At 36.2% G+C, this 26,962-nt stretch overlaps 1 protein-coding gene across 2 annotated transcripts in view; it reads left to right on the top strand.

Moving 5' to 3' along the window:
- Positions 1 to 9,812: 9,812 nt before the first annotated feature.
- LOC145684732 (brachyurin-like) overlaps positions 9,813 to 26,962 on the top strand; it is a 50,477-nt gene continuing 33,327 nt past the window's right edge. Inside the window, exons 1-3 of one of the 2 annotated variants that reach the window (XM_081757109.1) lie at positions 9,817 to 9,948; positions 18,221 to 18,425; positions 23,611 to 23,686. In XM_081757109.1, the coding sequence (XP_081613235.1) occupies positions 18,381 to 18,425; positions 23,611 to 23,686 (121 nt within the window). In that variant the 5' untranslated portion in view covers positions 9,817 to 9,948; positions 18,221 to 18,380. Of the gene's footprint in view, positions 9,949 to 18,220; positions 18,426 to 23,610; positions 23,687 to 26,962 lie in introns of both variants that reach the window. The other variant, XM_081757108.1, reaches the window with a different exon arrangement.

The raw sequence follows: 26,962 nt of genomic DNA, 5'->3' as shown, positions 1-26,962 counted from the left end.
AGTTTACTAAAAGTTTATTATTTGGTTGCGCTTGATTATATTGTTAGATTCGGACCCAGTTTTCTGCCTCATGATTATTAATTTGAGATTTTTAGATTTTTAGCGGGCTGTTACGATGAGTGCGCCCTTTGCAATTCTCGTCGTTGTTTTACTATTTATAGAGAGTCGTGTCTAGTTTACAAAAAATTAACTATTTGGTTGCGCTACCTTATATTGTTAGTTTAGGACATAATTTTCTGTCTCATGATTATTAATTTAAGCTTTTTATATTTTAGAACGGGCCTTTACTATGAGTGCACCCTCTCCAGTTCTCGTCGTTCTTTTACTATTTATAGATAGTCGTGTCTAGTTTACAAAAAATTAATTATTTGGTTGCGCTCTATTATATTGTTAGTTTCGGACCCAGTTTTCTGCCTCATGATTATTAATTTAAGGTTTTTATATTTTTTAGCGGGCCTTTACGATGAGTGCACCCTTTCCAATTCTCGTCGTTCTTTTACCATTTATAGATAATCGTGTCTAGTTAACTAAAAGTTACTTATTTGGTTGCGCTTGATTATATTGTTAGATTCGGACCCAATTTTCTGCCTCATGATTATTAATTTAAGATCTTTATATTTTTGACCGGGCCGTTTCCATGAGTGCACCTTCTCCAATTCTCGTCGTTGTTTTACTATTTATAGATAGTTGTGTCTAGTTTACTAAAAGTTTATTATTTGGTTTCGCTCTATTATATTGTTAGTTTCAGACCCAGTTTTCTGCCTCATGATTATTAATTTATGCTTTTTATACTTTTAACCGGGCCGTTACGATGAGTGCACCCTCCCCAATTCTCGTCGTTTTTTTACTATTTATAGATAGTCGTGTCTAGTTTACAAAAAGTTAATTATCTTGTTGCGCTCTATTATATAGTTAGTTTAGGATCCAGTTTTCGCCCTCATGATTATTAATTTAAGCTTTTTATATTTTTTAGCGGGCGGTTACCATGAGTCCACCCTCTCCAATTCTCGTCGTTCTTTTACTATTTATAGATAGTCGTGTGTAGTTTACTTAAAGTTAATTATTTGGTTGCGCTACTTTATATTGTTAGTTTAGGACATAATTTTCTGCCTGATGATTATTTATTGAAGCTTTTTATATTTTTGAACGGGCCTTTACGATGAGTGCACCCTCTCCAATTCTCGTCGTTCTTTTACTATTTATAGACAGTCGTGTCTAGTTTACAAAAAGTTAATTATTTGGTTGCGCTCTATTATATTGTTAGTGTCGAACCCAGTTTTCTGTCTCATGATTATTAATTTAAGGTTTTTATATTTTTGACCGGGCCGTTACGATGAGTGCACGCTCTCCAATTCTCATCGTTCTTTTACTATTACTATTATCCCACCGCCACCAAAATTTTGCGCCCCGGGCGCCCAGCGCCCATTTTTTGGGATACGTGGCCCGGGGTCAATGACCTAAGGGGCGCCCATCGCCGTTAAAATTTTGCGCCCCCAGGCGCCCGGCGCCCATTTTTCGGGTTACGTGGCCTGGGGTCAATGACCTAGGGGTACATAGAACCACCCCCTTTTAGATCTTGGCAGGGTACCTTGGCCCACCCCCTAAATTTTGGCAGGGGTACCTAGGACCACCCCCCTTAAATTTTGGAAATTGCCAAATCTAAAAATTGGGTGTGGTAGCCTAGGACCATAGTATGTACCTCTATCAGTATTGGGTGTCTATGTCGTTCCCTTTCATGGGTAAAAAATTGCCAAAAAAGTCAAATTTCGGGGTTTTTTTGACCTAATTTATCCCCTTTGATGAGGTATTATTACCCTATATGGTTATATGGGCGTATACAGGGATTCATTACCTTTTATAAGACATGGGTATATTGGTGCACCCCTTTAAATTTTTGGGAGGTGTACCTTGGCCCACCCCTTTAATTTTGGAAATTGCCCAATTTAAACATTTTGGTACAATAGTATAGAACCCTAGTATGTATTACTATAAATTTGGGTGGTCCACTTCGTTCCCTTTTAGGGGTACAAAATTGCCAAAATATAAACGTAAGCATTACGTTGTACCACGTGTTTGGTTTTTGACCTAATTTATCCCCTTGGATGAGGTCCTATTACCTTATATAGTTATATGGGTGTATACAGGTGTTTATTTCCTATTGTAAGACATAGGTACATTTGTGCACCCCTTTAAAAAATTTGGCAGGGGTGCCTTGGCCCACCCCATCAATTTTTGGAAATTGCCCAATTTAAACATTTTGGTATAATAGTATAGAACCCTAGTATGTATTACTATAAATTTGGGTGGTCCACTTCGTTCCCTTTTAGGGGTACAAAATTGCCAAAAATTCAAATTTCGGGGTTTTTTGGCTCATTTTATTCCCTTGGATGAGGTCCTATTACCTTATATAGTTATATGGGTGTATACAGGTGTTTATTTCCTATTGTAAGACATAGGTACATTTGTGCACCACGGCAGGAGTGCCTTGGCCCACCCCTTAAATTTTGGAAATTGCCCAATTTAAACATTTGGTATAATAGTATAGAACCCTAATATAGATCACTATAAATTTCGGTGGTCTATCTCGTTCCCTTTTAGGGGTACAAAATTGCCAAAATATAAACGTAAGCAATACGTTGTACCACGTGTTTGGTTTTTGACCTAATTCATTTCCTTGGATGAGATCCTATTACCTTATATGGTTATATGGCCATGTATAGGAGTCCATTCCCTATTATGAAACATAAGTACATATGTGCACCCCGGGAATGTTACCTTGGCCCGCCCTTAAGTTTTAGAAATTGCCAAATTTAAACATTTGGTATCATAGTACTGGACCCTAATATATATTACTACAAAATTTGGGTGGTCCACCTCGTTCCCTTTTAGGGGGCATTTTGTTCCGCTTTAGGAGTGAACATGGATACCTTGGAATCGTCCCGAGTTTGATTCTTGGAAATGTTGAATTTAACGTCCCCGCGAAAACGGTGAGAAATGATAGGACGAAACATGAACTTACTTGACTGAGGATTGAAGCAGGGACCTCATACAGTAGAGACAAGCGCTGAGCCATCGTATACGTGTGTTGATTACTATGCAATGGTCCCGAGTTTGATTCTTGGTGCTAGTGTTAGAAAAATTTAACGTCCCACTTGAAACGATGATGAGAAATGAGAAAACATCATAAAACTTACTTGCTTGCGGATTGAAGCAGAGATCTCACACATCAGTTTGTTGATTACTTTGTCATGGTCCCGAGTTCGATTTTTTTTTTTGTGTTAGTTTAAGAAATGTTGAGTTTAACGTCCCCTTGAAACGATGATGAAAAATGATAGGAGGAAACATGAACTTACTTCGTTGTGGATTGAAGCGCTGAGCCGCCGTACTCCATTCAGTGCGAACAGTTTCGCGTATGAAAAGAAGACGAGCAGATTATGTTACATTACACATTTCAGTGCGAGCAGTTTATACTAGGTTTATGTTTCATATAGAAAGATAGAAGATCTGCGTTGTCATCTTTTTTTACTTCGTGTGCAACTTTGACCTTGAAGAAAACCTTGTTGACTCAGTGCAAAGCTTTGACGTATACACATAATCTTATTGTTTAGTTGGCTGTATTTAGAGATGAATCAGACATGTAAGGTTGCTGGTTCGAATCTAGTTGTGTTCGCTGTAACTCAGTGCCTGAGCGATACTTACCGAAATTTTTCCAGTGTTGCCAACACTATCAGAATGAATCGATTCATTTAGTCGGAGCAGTTTCGTGACGAAAACTGATTTTTGTTTTGCACACAAAAATTTTTCTGAAACAGAATTTTGTTTGTACATAAATTTTTTTTCTGAAACAGAATTTTGTTTGTACATAAAAATTTTTCTGAAACAGTTTTTGTTTTGTACACACAAAAAAATTTCTGAAACAGAATTTTGTTTTCGTACACAAAAAATTTTTCTGAAAACATTTTTTTTTTCGTACACAAAAATTTTCTGAATCAGTTTTTTTTTCGTACACAAAAAATTTTCTGAAACAAAAATTTAGTTTGATTTTTTTTTCCCGCAAAACATTGATTTATTTTACCGGTAAACCGATTCAGAAAAAAGAAATTGAAATCGCAGTACAGGAAAAAGAATTTGATTTTAGGATGTGAAATAAAAACACAGAATCATGTTTTTGTACATTTATTTTTAGCATGTGAAAATGAATACAGAATTTCTTTTTTCTTCAAAGGAAGACGTGTCCGTGACGGGTACAAATTCTGTAAAGAGAAAATAAAACATATGAATATACATGGTAATATTTATTTTGTTTCCTGTGAAAGAAGAAAAACAGATTATTAACATCGAACTAACTGATCAAGAGATAGTGAGGTGAGAAAAGAAACGCAAATGTGACGTACCTGAATTCCTTTTTTTTTTTCTCCACTGGTTTCTGCAAGGTGATGTCATCTGAGTTTTGTTTCCGCTCGTGCCTCGTTGAAGCATGTCCCGTGTTGCGTTGATTCTTTGCCCCGTCTTTGGGAAGTGATGTTGGTGGGATTAGGGGAAAATATAGCTGTTATTCTGTTCTGGCTTTTTTATACCCATAGGGCAATGTCTCGTATGTGTCTGGTATTAATCGGCGTTTTTTATAGTTGAAACTGTACTTCTTTTCTTCAGGTTTTGTGACAAGATGATGATCGTGGGTTCTGTAAATTTTGTGCGGCGTGCTAATGGAGATTTTTTCACTCGATTGATTCACTCGATTGATCATTTGCTCCAGACTGTTAAAATTTAACTTTTGACTTGCTGTATAATTGAGCGTAAACCCACGAATTTTGCATACATAACTGGTTGATTTCGTGTCGGGGTTGTAGATTTCCAAGGCGTACTGTTTTGGGCCACCAGACACGAATTTTTTAATGTATGCTTTTGGTCCAATTGATTCAAGTTCATTTGACATTGAACCAAGAAATACTTCTGGTTCTATTGTGGGCTGTGATGGTCGCTGCGTGAATATCACGGAATCTGTATCAAAATATAATACTCTTTCTTGCAGCAGTTCTAAATATTTGTAGAGTTCCAGACGAGCTTGACACGTTGTAAATGCTCCAAGGACAACATTAGCATTGTGATTTTGTACTGGAACATCATCTTCATACTGCCAATAAAGGTATAATATCGAATCGTTAACAGGTAAAATTTGGTTGACTTTTATATCTGGAGCAGTTAATTTTTGATACAGTTCTTTGGGGTCGTTAATGATGGTCGTTTGGCTGAAATTGTCTCTTATAGCGAGTCGTCCCCAGAAGGCATTCAAACAGAGCTTTGCAAGACTACGACGTGCTGAATTTGTCATTATATTTGCTGCATCCAAAGTTATGCCTTCCCGTTGTTGTACCACTTGAATATACTGCTGCTTTTCTTCTTCGGTGACGCAATTGGCAGGCCAACCAGAAGCTTCCAGCTTAGATTTCAAAAATGTGTTAATGTATTCGCTGAATAATCCGCCAGTCTTGGTTTCTGGATCATATACGGTGATGTCGTAATCCCAAATTTCGTAAATTTCAATGACTTGATACCCAAGTTCAATGGCTTTTTGAATTTCATAGGACACCCATGTTCCTGTTAGACTTCGTTCACTGTCCGAATGTGTACATTCAGAATCTTGATTTAATGCTGTGGCTCATGCAGCACAAAGTGGAAACAACAACTTCTTATTTGAGCGAAATGGCAGCACTGGATGAAACACATTTCTGCTAGGCAAAATCTTCAACTTGACCAATCCGTTGACATCTTGAATGTCGGGCATTTCTGGATCTCCCTGTAGATATATTCGTGGATGCCCTATTGGATATCGTCCACATTTATTCACATAAGGATACAGGGAAACGATATCCAAAAATTTTATTTCTTCGCCTTCATTTTCATTTGCGACGTGATACAATTTAATGGCATTAACACGGCCACCATAGAAGCTGTCTCTTGGATTTAATGGTGTCTTATTCATATAAGGATGTGTGCTTAAAGAAGAGGCCAATGCTGGATTGGATTTTAACACTTGACGAAATTCACATTCCCACATTTCATGTACTTTATATCCCATGGATCGTAATAATTTCATTTTACGCTGTGTTCTCTCGTAGCGATAGTTCATTGTTTCTTCGGAGTTTTCATAAATGGGCTGATCACGGCCTGTAGGGACACATAGAGGACATCCATGGAATTTGCACCCTTCAAATTCATACACGTGTTCCTCTTTAGTGTCGGGATCTTGGTAGTAGCCGTCCAGATGAAAACCAGCAACATAAACTTCTTTTCCTCTCGCAGCATGTTGAATTGAATGACCCTCTTTTTCTTCCATGTAGGCAAGCCACTGCAAAGCAATCCGTGACTGATTGTTTCTGTGACGATATCCTCGTGCAGGAAGAATGCTAATAGTATTGGGTTTTAAGAAATTTCGTCGAAATACTAAATTGCACGCACTCGCCAAAGTGATAGCCTCCAGGAAAGGATTGACGTGAGTTTCTTGTTCAAAAGTGGTCATGAAAGATATACAAGCCATTCGAAGTACGTTGACGTCCTGGACACAATAGTTTACCAATTCTTCTTGGAAAATAAACGTATCGTTCTGGTGTTCGCTGTACCATGTCATGATGTTCTCTCGTTCATCCACTTTCATTTCATCTGCACCATAATAATGGATGTCCGGTAATTTTCCTACATACGTTTGATTTGCAGCAGTATTAAAAAAGTGTGGAAAATATCCTTTGGTCGCTGGTAAATGAAATGCCTTGGATAATTTACTTAAAGCCATTGGCATGAAATTTAAAGAGTCAATAAACGATAAGTGATTCACTTTCATGCTTAAAATTTTTGCTCCGTTCAAGATCAAAGTAGGTTTCAATTCATGTTCTTCCACTAAAGATTTAAGAATAAAATGACCATCATATCCCTTACAGTTATGTGCCAAAGATACAATAAGTTTGATGTTGGGTCGTGGTTGACGTAAATACGCAAGAAAGGCATTGATCGGATCATCTTGAAAAATATGTTCTCGCTGTCCACAAACTTCACACGGATGATATATATCTTCATCTTGAACACAGTTGTAACATACTTGTTGGGCCACCAGTAAATTGGGCTTATGAATGAACGTGTCTTCATCGAAGAAAGTATCCTGTGTGGCTTCGATATCATAGAAGACAATCATAGCCTTCTTGGCATGTAACACTGATGGAACTCCAGGTTTTAATTGAGTCGTATCAGGCTTCATGTAGCATTGATGGGTAGACGTAACGTGTTTATGGCACACATTACAAAAATAATCTGTACAATCATGTTGTCTTTCCCCTGTATGGACAAACGAATAAATGCGTAGACATTTGGCACACTGTTTCACCATCTTGCATATTGGTTGGCCTTTATGATATGGTAGAGTCAGATGATTTGTATAGCATGTTTCACCATAAAATTCACGATTGCACTCTGGGCACTGCTTCTCCGTATTGGTCTTACTACATGGCGGTTTCTGCAAACATTTCTCACACATGGCCGAACAGTTCTTGACGTGTGCAATACGATGATCATATTTTTTATGGCATGCAGCACAATAGTACTTAGTAGAAAAAACAGACGTTAATGACATGATGATGTCATAATGTGAATTGATGCACATTAAATTGATTGGAATTTTGTCTTCGCCACCAGGCCCTTCATACAGAATATCTTCTCCGGAAAAGCTGGTGTATACGGTAAGTTTATAATTTATCAAGTAGCGTTGCAATTGTCGTAATTCTTCCACGGATCCCCCATGGTCTAAATTCACTGAGGGTCGAGACAAAAGTTCATGTACGGCTGGAATAACAACACACTTGAGCTGTTTGCGATATTGATTGTACAGTTTCTGATTTGTATCTTTATATTTCTTTAGGCCAATAGCAATCACAATTGCATACGCTAAACATTTCTTGTCGGTGTTTTTTACACGTAAAATGCCTTTCTTGCACTTTAATAATTCGTCGTTTGATAAAAGACCTCGACGCACCAATCCAAATCCACGGGCCACATCCACATGATGAAAATGGACAATGAACGGTTCGTTCATGAGAAAACTATCGTTACTTTGAAGAATGCGATCAAAGGATGCCCATAAAGTCTCCAGTGTCAAATTACTTGCATGCCGGAAAGATAAATAAAATGGCTTGTTCTTCTCATCGTGGGATAAAATCGATAATCCAACCATCGATGATTCGTCGACGTTTTCCAATAAATAATCCAACATCTGTTGAAAGGAGGCCTGAACCCACTCCACAATATCGGTGCCACTGGTCGGAGCATTAATTTGAATTTCCAGCATTCGTCCTTCGAGATTAAAACGCCGATAATGTCTATTGATTTCTCGCAAGACAGTAAAGCCAGAAGTAGCCATATTCAAATAGGGAAAAAAGGTAAGGTAAGCAAAAAAAAAGAATAGGCAAAGAAAACAAATATCTAAAACGAGAAGAGAAAAAAAAAGCACGAATTAAAATTGAATTCAGAGATCACTACATTATCAAATGACTACACGATCAATCCTAAAAGAATGATCATATCTCAAATAGTTTTACTGTTAAAATTTTTATTGTCGTCATACTGGAAATCAAACCCGGACCAACATCAACATGTAAATGACCTAAGTTTCTGTAGTGATAAAAAGAATGAATGAAATTGTTTTTCTAACTGTGCTGAAAGAATCATTGTAGTAAGCATTTTTTCCTCTGACACTGAACTTTAAACGTATGACGAACATGAAACGAAAACAACATCTCATGCGCTTGCTTTTTTCAAGCGGTTAGACAAGGAATACTCGAATTCGTTTCTCGGCGGGAGATCAGATCCCACATTAAACTGCAAGTCCACGTCTCACGTTGTAGGGAACAAAATCGTGCGTAGTTTCTTTGTTTACTTTCAGAAACTGAGCTAAGTGGTTAGCGTTACGCAACGCTGGCCCTGGTTCAACACCCAGTATGCGATCAGATTCAACATTAAGCTGTATTCCTAGCCCCCCACTACTGAAGGGACGCTAAAACCAAAATCAACAATTTTCTCGTGCTTACTTCTAATGTGTGGGATTCCTAATTCGATCCCCGGTCAAGTAAGTGAGGGTTATTCTTCCATTTGCTAAATAATTCATGCTAAATAAAAACAATGATAACAATGTTATCCTCATGCAAAAACACTCCATTGATGTTAAGAAAACGCGGTCGATACTTACCTCAAATTCAAGGAACGGAGTAAAGTCACGCTGTCACAAGAGGTACACCTACGTTCATTCACGATCTTCGTGGAAGTAGGACTTCAAAAATGAAATTAAGAATTTTATTTAGGTCTGAAACAGGTTCAACTATAAAGTGACAACACTATCAGCCAATCAGAAACGAGGAAAATGAATCAATGACATCACGGAGAACCAATGAAAACACAGCTTTCATCATGTATCATGAGCCGAAACGGGATGTAAGAAGCAATCTGATTGGTTGTGACATTATTCATGTTTTTTTTTTCTCTCCTTACACATCAATCGTTACGACATCTAGTATCGCAATTTTGATCATGACATCATACCGTTGACTCGTTAGTTTCTTACGACATTCAAATTACCACATCTAAAATGTGATTCATTTTCCTTAAACTTGATTGAAAAAAAAAATGTAACACTCATCGATATGTTACGAAACTGTCTTTGACATAAATGTAAAGTTGAGCATTAAAAGTCCGTCAGCTGAGAAAAAAAATGCTGATGTAGTATAAGCAGATTCTGCAATTTCACAATAACAAGCTTCTATGCGTAACAACGAGCAGAAATATGTAGTAATGTAACATAATCTGTTCATGTTCTTTTTCATACGCAAAACTGCTCGCACTGAAGTTGGCATGGTGGCTCAGCGTTTTTTTTTTCTGATGTGTGAGGTCTCTGCTTCAATCCGCAAGCAAGTAAGTTTATGATGTTTTCTCATTTCTCATCATCGTTTCAAGTGGGACGTTAAATTTTTCTAACACTAACACCTAGAATCAAACTCGGGACCATTGCATAGTAATCAACACACGTATACGATGGCTCAGCGCTTGTCTCTACTGTATGAGGTCCCTGCTTCAATCCTCAGTCAAGTAAGTTCATGTTTCGTCCTATCATCTCTCACCGTTTTCGCGGGGACGTTAAATTCAACATTTCCAAGAATCAAACTCGGGACGATTCCAAGGTATCCATGTTCACTCCTAAAGCGGAACAAAATGTCCCCTAAAAGGGAACGAGGTGGACCACCCAAATTTTGTAGTAATATATATTAGGGTCCAGTACTATGATACCAAATGTTTAAATTTGGCAATTTCTAAAACTTAAGGGCGGGCCAAGGTAACATTCCCGGGGTGCACATATGTACTTATGTTTCATAATAGGGAATGGACTCCTATACATGGCTATATAACCATATAAGGTAATAGGATCTCATCCAAGGAAATGAATTAGGTCAAAAACCAAACACGTGGTACAACGTATTGCTTACGTTTATATTTTGGCAATTTTGTACCCCTAAAAGGGAACGAGATAGACCACCGAAATTTATAGTGATCTATATTAGGGTTCTATACTATTATACCAAATGTTTAAATTGGGCAATTTCCAAAATTTAAGGGGTGGGCCAAGGCACTCCTGCCGTGGTGCACAAATGTACCTATGTCTTACAATAGGAAATAAACACCTGTATACACCCATATAACTATATAAGGTAATAGGACCTCATCCAAGGGAATAAAATGAGCCAAAAAACCCCGAAATTTGAATTTTTGGCAATTTTGTACCCCTAAAAGGGAACGAAGTGGACCACCCAAATTTATAGTAATACATACTAGGGTTCTATACTATTATACCAAAATGTTTAAATTGGGCAATTTCCAAAAATTGATGGGGTGGGCCAAGGCACCCCTGCCAAATTTTTTAAAGGGGTGCACAAATGTACCTATGTCTTACAATAGGAAATAAACACCTGTATACACCCATATAACTATATAAGGTAATAGGACCTCATCCAAGGGGATAAATTAGGTCAAAAACCAAACACGTGGTACAACGTAATGCTTACGTTTATATTTTGGCAATTTTGTACCCCTAAAAGGGAACGAAGTGGACCACCCAAATTTATAGTAATACATACTAGGGTTCTATACTATTGTACCAAAATGTTTAAATTGGGCAATTTCCAAAATTAAAGGGGTGGGCCAAGGTACACCTCCCAAAAATTTAAAGGGGTGCACCAATATACCCATGTCTTATAAAAGGTAATGAATCCCTGTATACGCCCATATAACCATATAGGGTAATAATACCTCATCAAAGGGGATAAATTAGGTCAAAAAACCCCCGAAATTTGACTTTTTTGGCAATTTTTTACCCATGAAAGGGAACGACATAGACACCCAATACTGATAGAGGTACATACTATGGTCCTAGACTACCACACCCAATTTTTAGATTTGGCAATTTCCAAAATTTAAGGGGGGTGGTCCTAGGTACCCCTGCCAAAATTTAGGGGGTGGGCCAAGGTACCTGCCAAGATCTAAAAGGGGGTGGTTCTATGTACCCCTAGGTCATTGACCCCAGGCCACGTAACCCGAAAAATGGGCGCCGGGCGCCTGGGGGCGCAAAATTTTAACGGCGATGGGCGCCCCTTAGGTCATTGACCCTGGGCCACGTAACCCAAAAAATGGGCGCTGGGCGCCCGCAGCGCAAAATTTTGGCGGCGGTGGGCGCCCCCCTAGGTCATTGACCCCGGGACATGTAACCCAAAAATGGGCGCCGGGCGCCCGGGGCGCAAAATTTGGCGGCGGCGGCGGGCGCCACGCTCCAGGGGCGGTAAAATTTGCCTCAAGTGGGGCGATTACTAATGCGCTCTATTATATTGTTAGTTTCGGACTCAGTTTTCTGCCTCATGATTATTAATTTAATCTTTTTATACTTTTAACCGGGCCGTTACGATGAGTGCACCGTCTACAATTCTCGTCGATGTTTTACTATTTATAGATAGTTGTGTCTAGTTTACTAAAAGTTAATTATTTGGTTGCGCTTGATTATATTGTTAGTTTCGGACCCAGTTTTCTGCCTCATGATTATTAATTTAAGCTTTTTATATTTTATAGCGGGACGTTACGATGAGTGCACCCTCTCCAATTCTCGTCGTTCTTTTACTATTTATAGATAGTCCTGTCTAGTTTACTAAAAATAATTATTTGGTTGCGCTTGATTATATTCTTAGATTCGGACTCAGTTTTCTGCCTCATGATTATTAATTTAAGATGTTTAGATTTTTTAGCGGGCCGTTACGATAAGTGCACTCTCTCCAATTCTCGTCGAGTTTTTACTATTGATAGATAGTCGTGTCTAGTTTACAAAAACTTAATTATTTGGTCTCGCTTGATTATATTGTTAGATTCGGACCCAGTTTTTTGCCTCATGATTTTTAATTTAATCTTTTTATACTTTTAACGGGCCGTTACGATGAGTGCACCCTCTCTAATTCTCGTCGTTGTTTTACTATTTATAGATAGTTGTGTCTAGTTTACTAAAAGTTAACTATTTGGTTGCGCTACCTTATATTGTTCGTTAAGGACATGGTTTTCTGCCTCACGATTATTAATTTAAGCTTTTTATATTTTTGAACGGGCCTTTACGATGAGTGCACCCTCTCCAATTCTCGTCGTTCTTGTACCATTTATAGATAATCGTGTCTAGTTTACTAAAAGTTAATTAGTTGGTTGCGCTTGATTATATTGTTAGATTCGGACCCAGTTTCCTGCCTCATGATTATTAATTTAAGCTTTTTATACTTTTAACCGGGCCGTTACGATGAGTGCACAATCTCCAATTCTCGTCGTTGTTCTACTATTTATAGATAGTTGTGTCTAGTTTACTAAAAGTTAATTATTTGGTTGCGCTTGATTATATTGTTAGATTCGGACCCAGTTTTCTGCCTCATGATTATTATTTTAAGATCTTTAGATTTTTTAGCGGGCCGTTACGATGAGTGCACCCTCTCCAATTCTCGTCGTTCTTTTACTATTTATAGATAGTTGTGTCTAGTTTACAAAAAATTAACTATTTGGTTGCGCTATTTTATATTGTTAGTTTAGGACATAATTTTCTGCCTCATGATAATTAATTTAAGCTTTTTAGATCTTTGAACGGGCCTTCACGATGAGTGCACCCTCTCCAATTCTCGTCTTTCTTTTACCGTTTATAGATAATCGTGTCTAGTTTACAAAAAGTTAATTATTTGGTTGCGCTTCCTTATATTGTTAGATTCGGACCCAGTTTTCTGCCTCATGATTATTAATTTAAGATCTTTAGATTTTTGACCGTTCCGTTACGATGAGTGCACCCTCTCTAATTCTCGTCGTTGTTTTACTATTTATAGATAGTTTTGTCTACTTTACTAAAAGTTAATTATTTGATTGCGCTCTTTTAGATTGTTAGTTTCGGACCAAGTTTTCTGCCTCATGATTATTAATTTAATCTTTTTATACTTTTAACCGAGCCGTTACGATGAGTGCACCCTCTCCAATTCTCGTCGTTCTTTTACTATTTATAGAAAGTTGTTTCTAGTTTACTAAAAGTTAATTATTTGGTTGCGATTGATTATATTGTTAGATTAGGACATAGTTTTCTGCTTCATGATTATTAATTTAAGCTTTTTATATTTTTGAACGGGCCTTTACGATGAGTGCACCCTCTCCAATTCTGGTCGTTCTTTTACCATTTATAGATAATCGTGTCTAGTTTACTAAAAGTTAATTATTTGGTTGCCCTTCCTTATATTGTTAGTTTCGGACCCAGTTTTCTGCCTCATGATTATTAATTTAAGATCTTTAGATTTTTTAGCGGGCTGTTACGATGAGTGCACCCTCTCCAATTCTCGTCGTTGTTTTACTATTTATAGATAGTTGTGTCTAGTTTACTAAAAGTTAATTATTTGGTTGCGCTCTATTATATTGTTAGTTTCGGATCCAGTTTTCTGCCTCATGATTATTAATTTAAGCTTTTTATATTTTTGACCAGGCCGTTAGGATGAGTGCACCCTCCCCAATTCTCGTCGTTCTTTTACTATTTATAGATAGTTGTGTCTAGTTTACAAAAATTAATTATTTGGTTGCGCTCTATTATATTGTTAGATTCGGACCCAGTTTTCTGCCTCATGATTATTAATTTAAGATCTTTAGATTTTTTAGCGGGCCGTTACGATGAGTGCACCCTCTCCAATTCTCGTCGTTCTTTTACTATTTGTAGATAGTCGTTTCTAGTTTACAAAAAATTAACTATTTGGTTGCGCTACCTTATATTGTTAGTTTAGGACATAGTTTTCTGCCTCACGATTATTAATTTAAGTTTTTTATATCTTTGAACGGGCCTTTAGGATGAGTGCACCCTCTCCAATTCTCGTCGTTCTTTTACCATTTATAGATAATCGTGTCTAGTTTGCTAAAAGTTAATTATTTGGTTGCTCTTCCTTATATTGTTAGATTCGGACCCAGTTTTCTGCCTCATGATTATTAATTTAAGATCTTTAGATTTTTGACCGTTCCGTTACGATGAGTGCACCCTCTCCAATTCTCGTCGTTCTTTTAATATTTATAGATAGTTGTGTCTAGTTTACTAAAAGTTAATTATTTGGTTGCGCTCTATTATATTGTTAGTTCCGGACCCAGTTTTCTGCCTCATGAATATTAATTTAAGCTTTTTATACTTTTAACCGGGCCGTTACGATGAGTGCACCTTCCCCAATTCTCGTCATTCTTTTACTATTTATAGATAGTTGTGTCTAGTTTACAAAAAGTTAATTATTTGGTTGCGCTCTATTATATTGTTAGTTTCGGATTCAGTTTTCTGCCTCATGATTATTAATTTAAGCTTTTTATATTTTTGACCGGGCCGTTACGATGAGTGCACCCTCCCCAATTCTCGTCGTTCTTTCACTATTTATAGATAGTTGTGTCTAGTTTACTAAAAGTTAATTATTTGATTGCGCTTTATTATATTGTTAGTTTCGGACCCAGTTTTCTGCCTCATCATTATTAATTTAATCTTTTTATACTTTTAACCGGGCCGTTACGATGAGTGCACCCTCTGCAATTCTCGTCGTTGTTTTACTATTTATAGATAGTTGTGTCTAGTTTACTAAAAGTTAATTATTTGGTTGCGTTTGATTATATTGTTAGATTCGGACCCAGTTTTCTGCCTCATTTTTATTAATTTAAGCTTTTTATATTTTTTAGCGGGCCGTTACGATGAGTGCACCCTCTCCAATTCTCGTCGTTCTTTTACTATTTATAGATAGTCGTGTCTAGTTTACAAAAAATTATCTATTTGGTTGCGCTACCTTATATTGTTAGTTTCGGACCCAGTTTTCTTCCTCATGATTATTAATTTAAGCTTTTTATATTTTTGAACGGGCCTTTACGATGAGTGCACCCTCTCCAATTCTCGTCGTTCTTTTACCATTTATAGATAATCGTGTCTAGTTTACTAAAAGTTAATTATTTGGTGGCGCTTCCTTATATTGTTAGATTCGGACCCAGTTTTCTGCCTCATGATTATTAATTTAAGCTTTTTTTTATTTTTGACCGGGCCGTTACGATGAGTGCACCCTCCCCAATTCTCGTCGTTCTTTTACTATTTATAGGTAGTTGTGTCTAGTTTACAAAAAGTTAATTATTTGGTTGCGCTCTATTATATTGTTAGTTTCGGATCCAGTTTTCTGCCTCATGATTATTAATTTAAGCTTTTTATATTTTTGACCGGGCCGTTACGATGAGTGCACCCTCCCCAATTCTCGTCGTTCCTTTACTATTTATAGATAGTCGTGTCTAGTTTTCGAAAAGTTAATTATTTGGTTGCGCTTTATTATATGGTTTGTTTCGGACCCAGTTTTCTGCCTCATGATTATTAATTTAAGCTTTTAATATTTTTGACCGGGCCGTTACGATGAGTGCACCCTCCCCAATTCTCGTCGTTCTTTTACTATTTATAGATAGTTGTGTCTAGTTTTCTAAAAGTTAATTATTTGATTGCGCTTTATTATATTGTTAGTTTCGGACCCAGTTTTCTGCCTCATGATTATTAATTTAATCTTTTTATACTTTTAACCGGGCCGTTACGATGAGTGCACCCTCTGCAATTCTCGTCGTTCTTTTACTGTTTATAGATAGTCGTGTCTAGTTTACAAAAAATTAACTATTTGGTTGCGCTACCTTATATTGTTAGATTAGGACATAGTTTTCTGCTTCATGATTATTAATTTAAGCTTTTTATATTTTTGAACGGGCCTTTACGATGAGTGCACCCTCTCCAATTCTCGTCGTTCTTTTACCATTTATAGATAATCGTGTCTAGTTTACTAAAAGTTAATTATTTGGTTGCGCTTCCTTATATTGTTAGTTTCAGATCCAGTTTTCTGCCTCATGATTATTAATTTAAGATCTTTAGATTTTTGACCGTTCCGTTACGATGAGTACACCCTCTCCAATTCTCGTCGTTGTTTTACTATTTATAGATAGTTGTGTCTAGTTTACTAAAAGTTAATTATTTGGTTGCGCTCTATTATATTGTTAGTTTCGGATCCAGTTTTCTGCCTCATCATTATTAATTTAAGCTTTTTATATTTTTGACCAGGCCGTTACGATGAGTGCACCCTCCCCAATTCTCGTCGTTCTTTTACTATTTATAGATAGTTGTGTCTAGTTTACTAAAAGTTAATTATTTGATTGCGCTTGATTATATTGTTAGATTCGGACCCAGTTTTCTGCCTCATGATTATTAATTTAAGCTTTTTATATTTTTGACCGGGCCGTTACGATGAGTGCACCCTCCCCAATTCTCGTCGTTCTTTTACTATTTATAGATAGTCGTGTCTAGTTTACTAAAAGTTAATTATTTGGTTGCGCTACCTTATATTGTTAATTGCAGAAACAATTTTCTCTCTCGTGATTATTAATTTAATGTGTTACTTCATTTTACCGGGCCGTTACGATGGGTGCACCCTTTTCAATTCTCGTAGTTCTTTTACTATTTGAAATGGTTTTGTCTAGTTTTCTAAAATATAATTTTTATGTTGCGCTACATTATATTGTAAACTGTATACCCAATTTTCCTTCTTATGGTAATTAATTTTACCTTCATATATTTTAAACCATTCCGTGACGATGAAACCCCTTCTGTCATTCTCATCATAGTTTTATTAGTTATAAATTTATGTTTCCAATTGGCCTGTTTCTTCCAACGTAACTGTATTAAAATATTTGTTTTGTATTCTGGCAACCCTGGTTTTTTTTTTTTTTTCAAATTTCTGCTAGCAGATGTTTGCCAAAGTAACCGCGGTCTTCCACCGTAACTGTATTTAAATATTTGTTTTGTATTCTGGCAACCCTGGTTTTTTCAAATTTCTGCTAGCAGATGTCTGCCAAAGTAACCGCGGTACAGTCCTATAAATAATACTTTGGAATAAACAGGATTAGGACCTGCCAGATTCTTGCTGTGAGGTTTCGACCGCGATGTTTGTAGCCAAACTTCTTTAAACACATCAAGGATATAAGGCAAATATTTCAAACCCAATTTTCAGATCGTGAAAATCAAACAAGATTTACTCTCCCATGTTCTTTCTGTAACACTGCATCAAGGAAATAGTTTACATCTTATATCGCTTTTAATCATTTTTGTATTTTGAGACAATCTTTTCGTTTTTAGCAGTGAAGCTGCAATGTATCATACATTAACGTAGAACTTTATCAATGGTTTCCAATCTCAGTCCATTCATCCAGCCCAGTATAGAAGCTGGTTTACTTGCACCAAAGGTGGTAATACTACATAGTTGTGAGATTCTACATTTTTTTACAAAGTATTCTCGTAAATGTATATTCCAGAACAGTTTTCATAGTTTAACCAATTAATATTTATGTAATCTTGTGGATCTCATGAAGTCGTTTCGTACCTTTTAACACAACAATATAATTGTTTTTACACAATTATCTCTTCCAATTGATAATGATATTTAACTAATAAAAATAACTTTTAATAAACTTTAAAAAAATAAGCAGAACGATTCTGCTCAATAACAAGGATAGCAAACACACTCAATAGATAATACGAGGAACATATTAAATCTATTATTAGATAATAAACAATAACCAACAATCGCATTTAAATGTAATCTTTTTCTTCTAGGACGTTGGTGATAGCGTTCACTATTAGACATTCTGATATGGAAAATCCAAAGTATTAGCGACAACCAATACGGTATCTTGAAATTACATTTTTCAATGACACAATAAAGTATAAAAAGCAAGTAAACAAGTAAATCTGCCTCCATTTCTTAAGATTCACGATGAAAGTTTTCGCTGTTTTTGCTCTGCTCCTGGTGGCAGCACAGGTAAATATTTTCATGTTCTGTAAATAATTGAATAATATATTACAAACTAGCAGGCTAGTTGTTGATCTGTTAACATCTATGTGATTCAAGTCCATAGTTAATCTATTGCTTATCTATTGCTTATCCAGATTTGACCCTTTCATACACTGCTATTAGTGAAAATTGAAAAAAGAATGGAATTTTTATCGCCGCAGATATAGTGTTACATCCGTACATAGAAGACTTATAATTTCAAAAATGTACCACAAATCTAGTCTTTATAAAACAGTATGGAACGCGTTCTCTACTTAGTGCAATCAGAACATATATGCATTCTACATCTTCAAATTCAATGAAATAGGCGTTCGATATGCTCTTGAGAAATCGCCTACCATGCAGCTTGTGTGTGAATGCACAAAACGTCGAAATAAGCTTAAGAAGGAAACCGACGAATAAGATGCAACTAATTCCAACCAACCACATGATCAGTACTTGAATTGTCAAATGACAGGAAGGCTTTGGAATCAGGTATACCCGTCTTCCTCGAGCAAGGCATTCACATTCAAGGATATATATTTCAGATTTGTCTGTATTATGGAGAGGCAATCTCCCGTCTCAAAGGTCGAAACTTTATACTTTTAAACCAAAAGGTAGATCCTAAGTCTTAAGGTTTTTGCTCCTTTAATATACTACTCTCAGACATTTATCATTTGAATTTAACTTTATAGCGTAATGGGCTCCGACCAATTTTGCGAGAGGCGAATCAAAACCTCCTAGATCTACCTACTGGTGGAGGCGATTTCTGTAGTCAATGGGATTCCGCCAGCATCTGCATGTGTTGTAGCGGTGAATTAAGGCAATCTCACAACTTCCTTGGTGCTGAAACACCAAGGCACCGATTCCACGGTATGACCACAGCTTGGCAGAGTGCAACCCAAGTCCGGGATACCCTGGTTTCTAAAAGGAGGCCTACTAAATACCGATCCTGCCTACTTCATGTGCCATTGAAACTCGCCCTGATAGCTATGTACCTTCTTCCGGACACAATAGGAAGTACAATTAATAGGTATTCTAGGATTCTTGTGATCTTATAACGTTCTGTTGAAATTTGGTACTTGAGTTGTCTGAAGAAAGAATATATAGTTGCCACTCCCACGTGGAGAAAGGCGCTATTAAAGTTTTCGCGCAAACACTGCAAAACGGCGGTGTACGATCCATCTTGCTTGTTGTTGTTGCATATAATTCTCTTCTGTCACTTACTTCAGCATGTTGTGTTCAAGCACTAATTTCGCGTCACCTCCTTGTAAACTGACTATGCTGAGCTTTCAAGCGTAGTCATTCAACGATGCACCCATTGAAGACAAGATTGCAAGCGTTCGTACACCATGTACTATCTTATAAATTATGTGAGTGTAAATGCATTTCAGTAATTTCTCCTTGATATTACAATTTTTACAAACAGTATATCCCGCAAATGAGAACAGCAGCATATTTGTTTAATATAATCATTTGAGTAATAAGTAGATATGTGTTGTTATTGACTTCCCTAGCACTTTATATGTACGCTATAAAAGTGTGTTCATTGTCTTCTTATATACTTAAAATGTACTCGCAATAGAAAGGAGAATGACTTATACGTTAACTTTAATGCTTTATATAGTCCTTCATAGTAATGGCTACTTATATAGTTAGGACGATGTTTCGCATATATCTTATTTCATTTTTCGTTTGTATTCTTTTCCCTTTTAATTTAGTCGCACGTTGTCCGTATAATCTCACATATTCATTGCTGTGTCTAGTAATCAATTTCACTTTAAATTTTCTGAATAATAGTGTCTGTAAATAGTGTTATAATCTTTTGGCTTGTTATTTATTTTGATTCACAGATTAAAGACTTCAATACTCCAGTTACTTAACGTTTCCAATCATGAGAATCATAATCTCGTTTCAGGTTATGTATCACTTGTGATCCTAATAAGAAACAGGGCATACTAAGAAGTTGTATTTTGCGACTGGATTTGAAAAAATCTTACTAATACAGTGTTTGTAGGTAAAGTGTTTCCTTTTACGGAAATGAATTTAGTGAATGAGATACGTACTTACTTAACCGTTCATTTATTTATATTCTCAAAACGAGACTCATTTGTGTTCTAGAAGGTGGACTGCTTTTGAATCTTTTAAAAAATGAAGTTATTTTGAAATTCTGAAGAAACCTGTATTATCTGGGAACCAAACTCCACCTTATCTTTCGTGCAGAAGTGCGAACTCGTATAATTTTCTAAACAACATCATGTTCTTTAATCATCCAATCATATGTTTAACTTAATATTAACGTTTATTAGATCTTTGTTTCAAATGTGGTACAATTATTTTAAGGAAAGAACGGTATAAAATGAAATGTATGGTTTTTCGACTTACGGTTGCTTCCAGAAAGATAAAGAAAATGGATGATTAACGAAATTGAACGATTTTGAAATTATTAATGGAGTCAGTACGTTGAGGAATTGGGAAGAACCAAAATAAAGCCCACGGACATAACGGTGTACACCACAAATTAACATAGTCAGGGATCAAACTACGGAGGGTTGAACCACTGAACCATTATGCTTCCGTGGATGTTCGAATTTAATATTACACATACTTTGCGTTTTCTAATGCGAAGGAATGTATAAATGAAAATCATCCAGTATCTTGTTTAAAGTACAATTTTAACGATTTTCATGTTTAAGTGTTAGCTCTTCTCTGCATGCTTTAGTTGATTGAGTTTATTTTAATTTAAATTTAAAGCAGGATTCACTCAGTTCTCAAAGGGTCAAAGAGGTCTAATTACAATTTATAACAATCAAATAGTATGAACTAAGTATTACCCCTTAGACACTTTAATGCTGTTATTTAGAAGTTTCTTAGTTAAATCAAATTTTCAGACATCGTATTTTAATGTGGTAATTTCATTATACCCGGTGAAATTAAATATTTCACTTTGTTTCTCTTACTTTTACAGTTCATCCTGTTGTACTCAGTGCAGCATAATCCTTTAACTTAGAAAATATTATCACGCTTTTTGATTTCAATTGAGTTTAGCATCACTTCAAGCAGCGAGGCTATACTAAACATGGATATACAGCTAAACGTAGGGTTCGAAGCATATGAGCTCTTGCCATGAATCGAACTCGGATCTCTTGCAGGAATTAATAGCATACGTTACTTGTATTACTTGATGCTTATTTCGTTTCCAAATTACCCAAATATATGGAAATTTTAGTTCGTGATACAAAGATAACCCGTTAGTGTTGAGCACAGCGAAATTATCAGGAACATCATGACGACATTTTCGTCAAAATGAAGGGCCCATTTCTATGGAAGTACTACAACACATAAGAAACCATAATCCATATCATATGGTGGTCTCTGCGGGCCATTGACAAAGTTTGACGCTCTGACTGTGTACGACGCCTTCCATACGTGTGGCAAAAGGTGATAGAAGTTGGAGACGATTACGTTAAAGGAATGTAACAGAAGTTATTCTGTGCATAAAGTCATCTACAAATTACAAGGTTGAGATGACTTTTTATCAAGCCCTTGTAGATTGGTAACACTTTAACAATACATAGAAAGTATTGTTACAATACGATAGAGTAAACGACAGAAAAAAAACATGTGATTAGAATAACAAAAATGCACTTTCATACAGGGGCAATAACTAAGACTGAAAGCACTACGACTCATGATGCTCTTGATACTACAGAAGGAATAGGCTGGTCTTAAAGTTATGTGTGATCACCAAGGACAGTGATATATACTTTGCAATGTTCTCGCATGCTCCCATGCTCCAGATAGTTGACAATCAATAGTTATGGTGTGCAGTTTCATTACTACACCAATGCTAGTGATAGCTAATGCATAGTTCTTGGTGTATCTGGACGTACTGTGAGACGTATCTGAATAGCATTCCATATGTGTTCGATGATGTTTCAGTCGGGGAAACCTATAGGTCAGTCCATTCACCAAGTATTATCTGGTTGTAAGAGCTCCACTGTTTAATGTAGTCACGGATTATCATCCATAAAAATGAAGTCGGGCTGACTGTATTTCAAGAGAAACAGAGATACAAAAGAAGCACAGTATAACAACACCGGTTAAAGTACCACGTTCAAAAATTGGGAAGTCGGTAAGCCAGGAAGCATTATGCCTTCCCACAGAAGACCACCCAACCACAAATATGATCTTGTTTTACAGTGTACCTGGGTTTATCGCGTGTTCCCACCTCTTGTTAGATGAATGTAGATCCACAATCACTAAGCAGACTGATCTACTCTCAATAGAGAAGAGAACGCTAACTCCTTCTTTCCCGTAAAGTAATGACCATCTCGGTTTTTTACACCATTGCAAGTGATCCTGCCAATGTGCGCATGTCAAAAAAATACAGAGTAATTGTCATCAGCAAAAGAGATCGCCCACATGCAGTCGATCTGCCACTGGTGAGCTTGAGATTGAGCGGCTAGTAGTCTTGTTTGGTGTGTTTGGAATTGCACTCAATTTGACGTCAGTCTCTTCTTGCTTTTTCACAATGTAGTAATGATCTCTTGCAGTATAGCTACCGTGCTCAAACACCATTTCTCCTTCGCACGCATTGCCTATGGTTCGGATTGCTCCCCATATAAATGAAACAAAGCTGTGGCAATATCGAACTTCAGGGCCACACTCGTCACACTTCGTCCTTTTTTAGTTTCCTGATAACTCTCTTGCCAGTGTGATGTCACCCATGTGTTGTCTCTGGGCCATATTGTTTAACACCTACACAAGCATCTTAATAACTCTCTGACTGACACAGACACTGTTTCGTCCCTTTTATTCAAGTGTTGTATAAGCGAGTAGCAGTCTTATTTGGCTCTATAAACTCCTTTATTTCAGGCTATGCAACACCTTTTTCTTTGTGCACATGTGAGAGACTTATGGAAACATGCTATTCAGCTTTAATTTATTTCCACCGGCTACGCAATATTTCGTCTTACTTTATCTATCTCGTTCCTAAGTTTAGCAGGCCAGTACATGATTTTAGATTACACAAAGGTTATAATGAAATAGAATAATAACAATGTCATAATACTAAGAATTATACTCTTATATTCTTTTACGAAACTATTCAGTAAAAATATTTAAATATTTTACAAGAGTGTAAGACCATGTAATTTCTAACTTTTTCCAGGCTGCCCCTGAGAGACACAGGAATCTTAAAACTGTGATGCCCAAGGTTCCACTGCTAGACACTGCACCTACGAGAAGTAAGTGAATATTTAGATCTTTTAAACATATTTTTAGAAATGAATTTCACTGCTGATAAGATGGATGGGCTTCTCTGTAACGAGTTACGTAAATACCCAGAGAATTATTTGTTCGGGGAATTGTGTTTTAAATGATTGACATTTAGTCAATTTGCTATTAACTGTGGATCAATAGGTGATAAATACTATACTATTACCAATTTCCTATCTGATATCTTAAGGAAATAAATCAATGTGACAAAAGGTCCCCAAATATTTTACTTAAAAAGCATGAGAATGGCCATATTATCCTAATCTGTGAAATTTCTGTCATTACTGATCGGAGGAAAGTGTTAGTTCATCCTTCTAAAATCTGAATCTAAATAATTTTGTAAAGAGTATTATAACTAATTGTTATACGTATATCTCTGGGGCGTTAGTTTCCGTTATGTTGATTTTCCATCATTCTACCAAGCATCAAGAAAGAGGGTTGATTTCTAGCACATATCAGTAAACTACTTCTATAAATACAAATAGACTCTGCACGGATGAAAAATTAAAAGGGTATTAACTAGCAGATGCTCTATCACCCAATATTGTTTTTATAAATCTATATCCTTTGTTTTTCTAAATACTTCTTCTAAGGAGAGGAACCAGTAAACAATAGCCAGTAAGGAAGATCGAAATCACACCTGGTTCTCTGGAATACACGTGTGTACATATGGTGATCACACACTCTCTTGCCATAATTTTAATTATGTCAATATCTTGCCACTATCTTTTACATATTCAATTGCTGCATTTTCACATATTAGATCGAAACTACACACCAACCTAATTACATACTTGTACTACTACTATATTAGTGAAAACTAGGCATAAAATGGGTGAAAAAGTGTATCTTATGTGCCTTGACGTTATATATAGCATGTGGAAATCAAACGCCGTAATGAGATTTCCAGATGTAAGACCTCTCCTTGCTTTTGGAGTCAAGATCAGTAGCTGATACATGGGTCTTCAGGAGTAAGATCTGTTCTGCCCTTCTGTCTTTCTAAGGTCACTTCAAGCTATGTTAAATTCATAAATGACATATCTGGTCGCTACATAGCAATATTCTTTTTGCTATGCCCTCTTGTTTCCATTGAAAATGAAAAATAAATGTAGTCATTGGTTTACAAGTTTCCGAAAAATGAGAAATTGACTGGAACAAACAACGTTTGATTACAAGATCGCTTAGGAAATGAATGTTTGCGTGAAATTAATTTACTGTGTCTCACTTCGGTGATGTCGTTACAGATTCAGCCAAGTTGACCTGGACGTTTTCAAAACTAATTACACCCTAGACCAGCGTTTCCCAACCTGTTTCAATTTGCGGCACACTACGGGTGTAACTGGAATTCTCGCGGCACACTCATTATTATTATTATTATTATTATTATTATTATTATTATTATTATTATTATTATTATTATTATTATTATTATTATTATTATTATTATTATTTGCTAATATAAAATACCATGCTAATTTTTTTCCTGTGATTACTGATCATTTTCTCACAGAGATGAAAACTCGATCACTGGTTTTCCCATATGCTAATTCATTATGCTTATTTTTTATTCTAATTTTAAAATAGAAAACAATTGCAATGAAATATAGGACTCAGATTTTTAAAAATACGCTTTCTTTTTCGAAAACTGTATCCAACCTTTCACTAAGAACGAAGATCACTAAATAACGAACGAACAAACAAATTTCTTGTAATTTTAACTTTACTGTTTTAACCAAAACCGGTGCATATTATTGCAATCACACAGCTTGCGATGCGTTGAAGTCAAAAAACAGCTGTTGAACAAAGTATACTTCTGTCATTCACGTGCGAATTAATGTTCTACGAACGTTCACTTGACGCTTGCTTCCATTTCTCGGTATTAGTATCTCTCAATTGAAGCGTAACATAACAGCTAACCATGAAAATGTGTACGAGCCGAAATACTGTGTGCTACACAGTAATAGATGTAGAATAATATATATTACAATTACAGTAATTTTTTCCATGATAGAAATTCATAGTAATGTGAAATACAAAAATATATTTTTTTCCTATGTCTTGCAATTTGGTTGCTAAAGAATTAATAAGTTTGTTTCCATTTCCTCGCGGCACACCAGCGGTCCATTCGCGGTTGGGAAACGCTGCCCTAGACAATCTATGTATGATTCATTTTAGATAAGCTTATAAGTAATCAAAACGAACTCCCCTTCTACCTATCTCTTTGTTATTTCAGAAGTGGAAAACAAGTCGCTGATCTTGACAGCGTGGGGAACTTTTCTCATACTCTTTGCATCAAAGTAAAGAACCTCTAACCTTAGTGAGCATTTTCGAGGAAAGTTGGCATACAGAATTTTCGCAAAGTTCAATGTCTACATAATACAGATCTACCGTATGCCTCCGAATTTAGGTCTCCCTTGATTTCTAATATTCACTAGAAAAATGTAGGCACTACGTAGTCTTTTGTGCATCAAGGTTTCATTTATTTCTGAACTTTATTTTCTCTTTTGGCCTAGCCAGCATAACCATGGGATGTAAAGCTTAAAGATATTTTTATGATTACTTAAATCTATCTTAACAAGTTCATAAAGGACGCATCTGGTCATTACATAGCATTAGTTTAACAATATTCTTATTACCATGCCTTCCTGTTTCCACTGAAAATGAGAAACAAATGTAGTGATTGGTTTAGAAGTTTCAGAAAAGTGAGAAATTGACTGGATCAAGCAACATTTGGTTACAACATCAGTTAGGAAATGGACATTTCAGTGCAATTAATTCATTGAGTCTTTATTGTAAGAATTAAGATTTACTGCATAATTTCAATTCTCAAGTTTAACGAACTCGGTGTAGACGCTTTCAATACTAACTGCACATAACTACACAATCTATCTATGATTCCATTCAGATAAAGTCATAGGCAATCCAAATAAACTTCCCTTCACCCTACCTGTTTGATATTGCAAAAGGGGAGAAGAAGTCGCTGATCTGGACAGGTTGGAAAACTTTTCTGCAATCGATTCAGGGCCTCAAGAGAACATATCATCACAATCCCAACACTCTACGAGTACGGTAACGGAAGTAATTAAAATTTACTACTATTTATTCTTCCAATACTGATTCCCATACAGTAGAAATGGTAAAAGATGTCGAGCATCGGTTTCTTGGAATCAATTCAGTGTCCCAAGAATAGGTTTCATCTCTTCCACTAAGATACTATTCAAGCCAGAAGTACTTCAAATTAACCA

The sequence above is a fragment of the Thermobia domestica genome, chromosome 5, assembly GCF_964235325.1.
Source record: "Thermobia domestica chromosome 5, izTheDome1.hap1.1, whole genome shotgun sequence".
NCBI classification, from domain to species: domain Eukaryota; kingdom Metazoa; phylum Arthropoda; class Insecta; order Zygentoma; family Lepismatidae; genus Thermobia; species Thermobia domestica.
The sequence above is the reverse complement of the archived record's forward strand: the minus strand, read 5'-3'. Positions and strand labels throughout refer to the sequence as shown.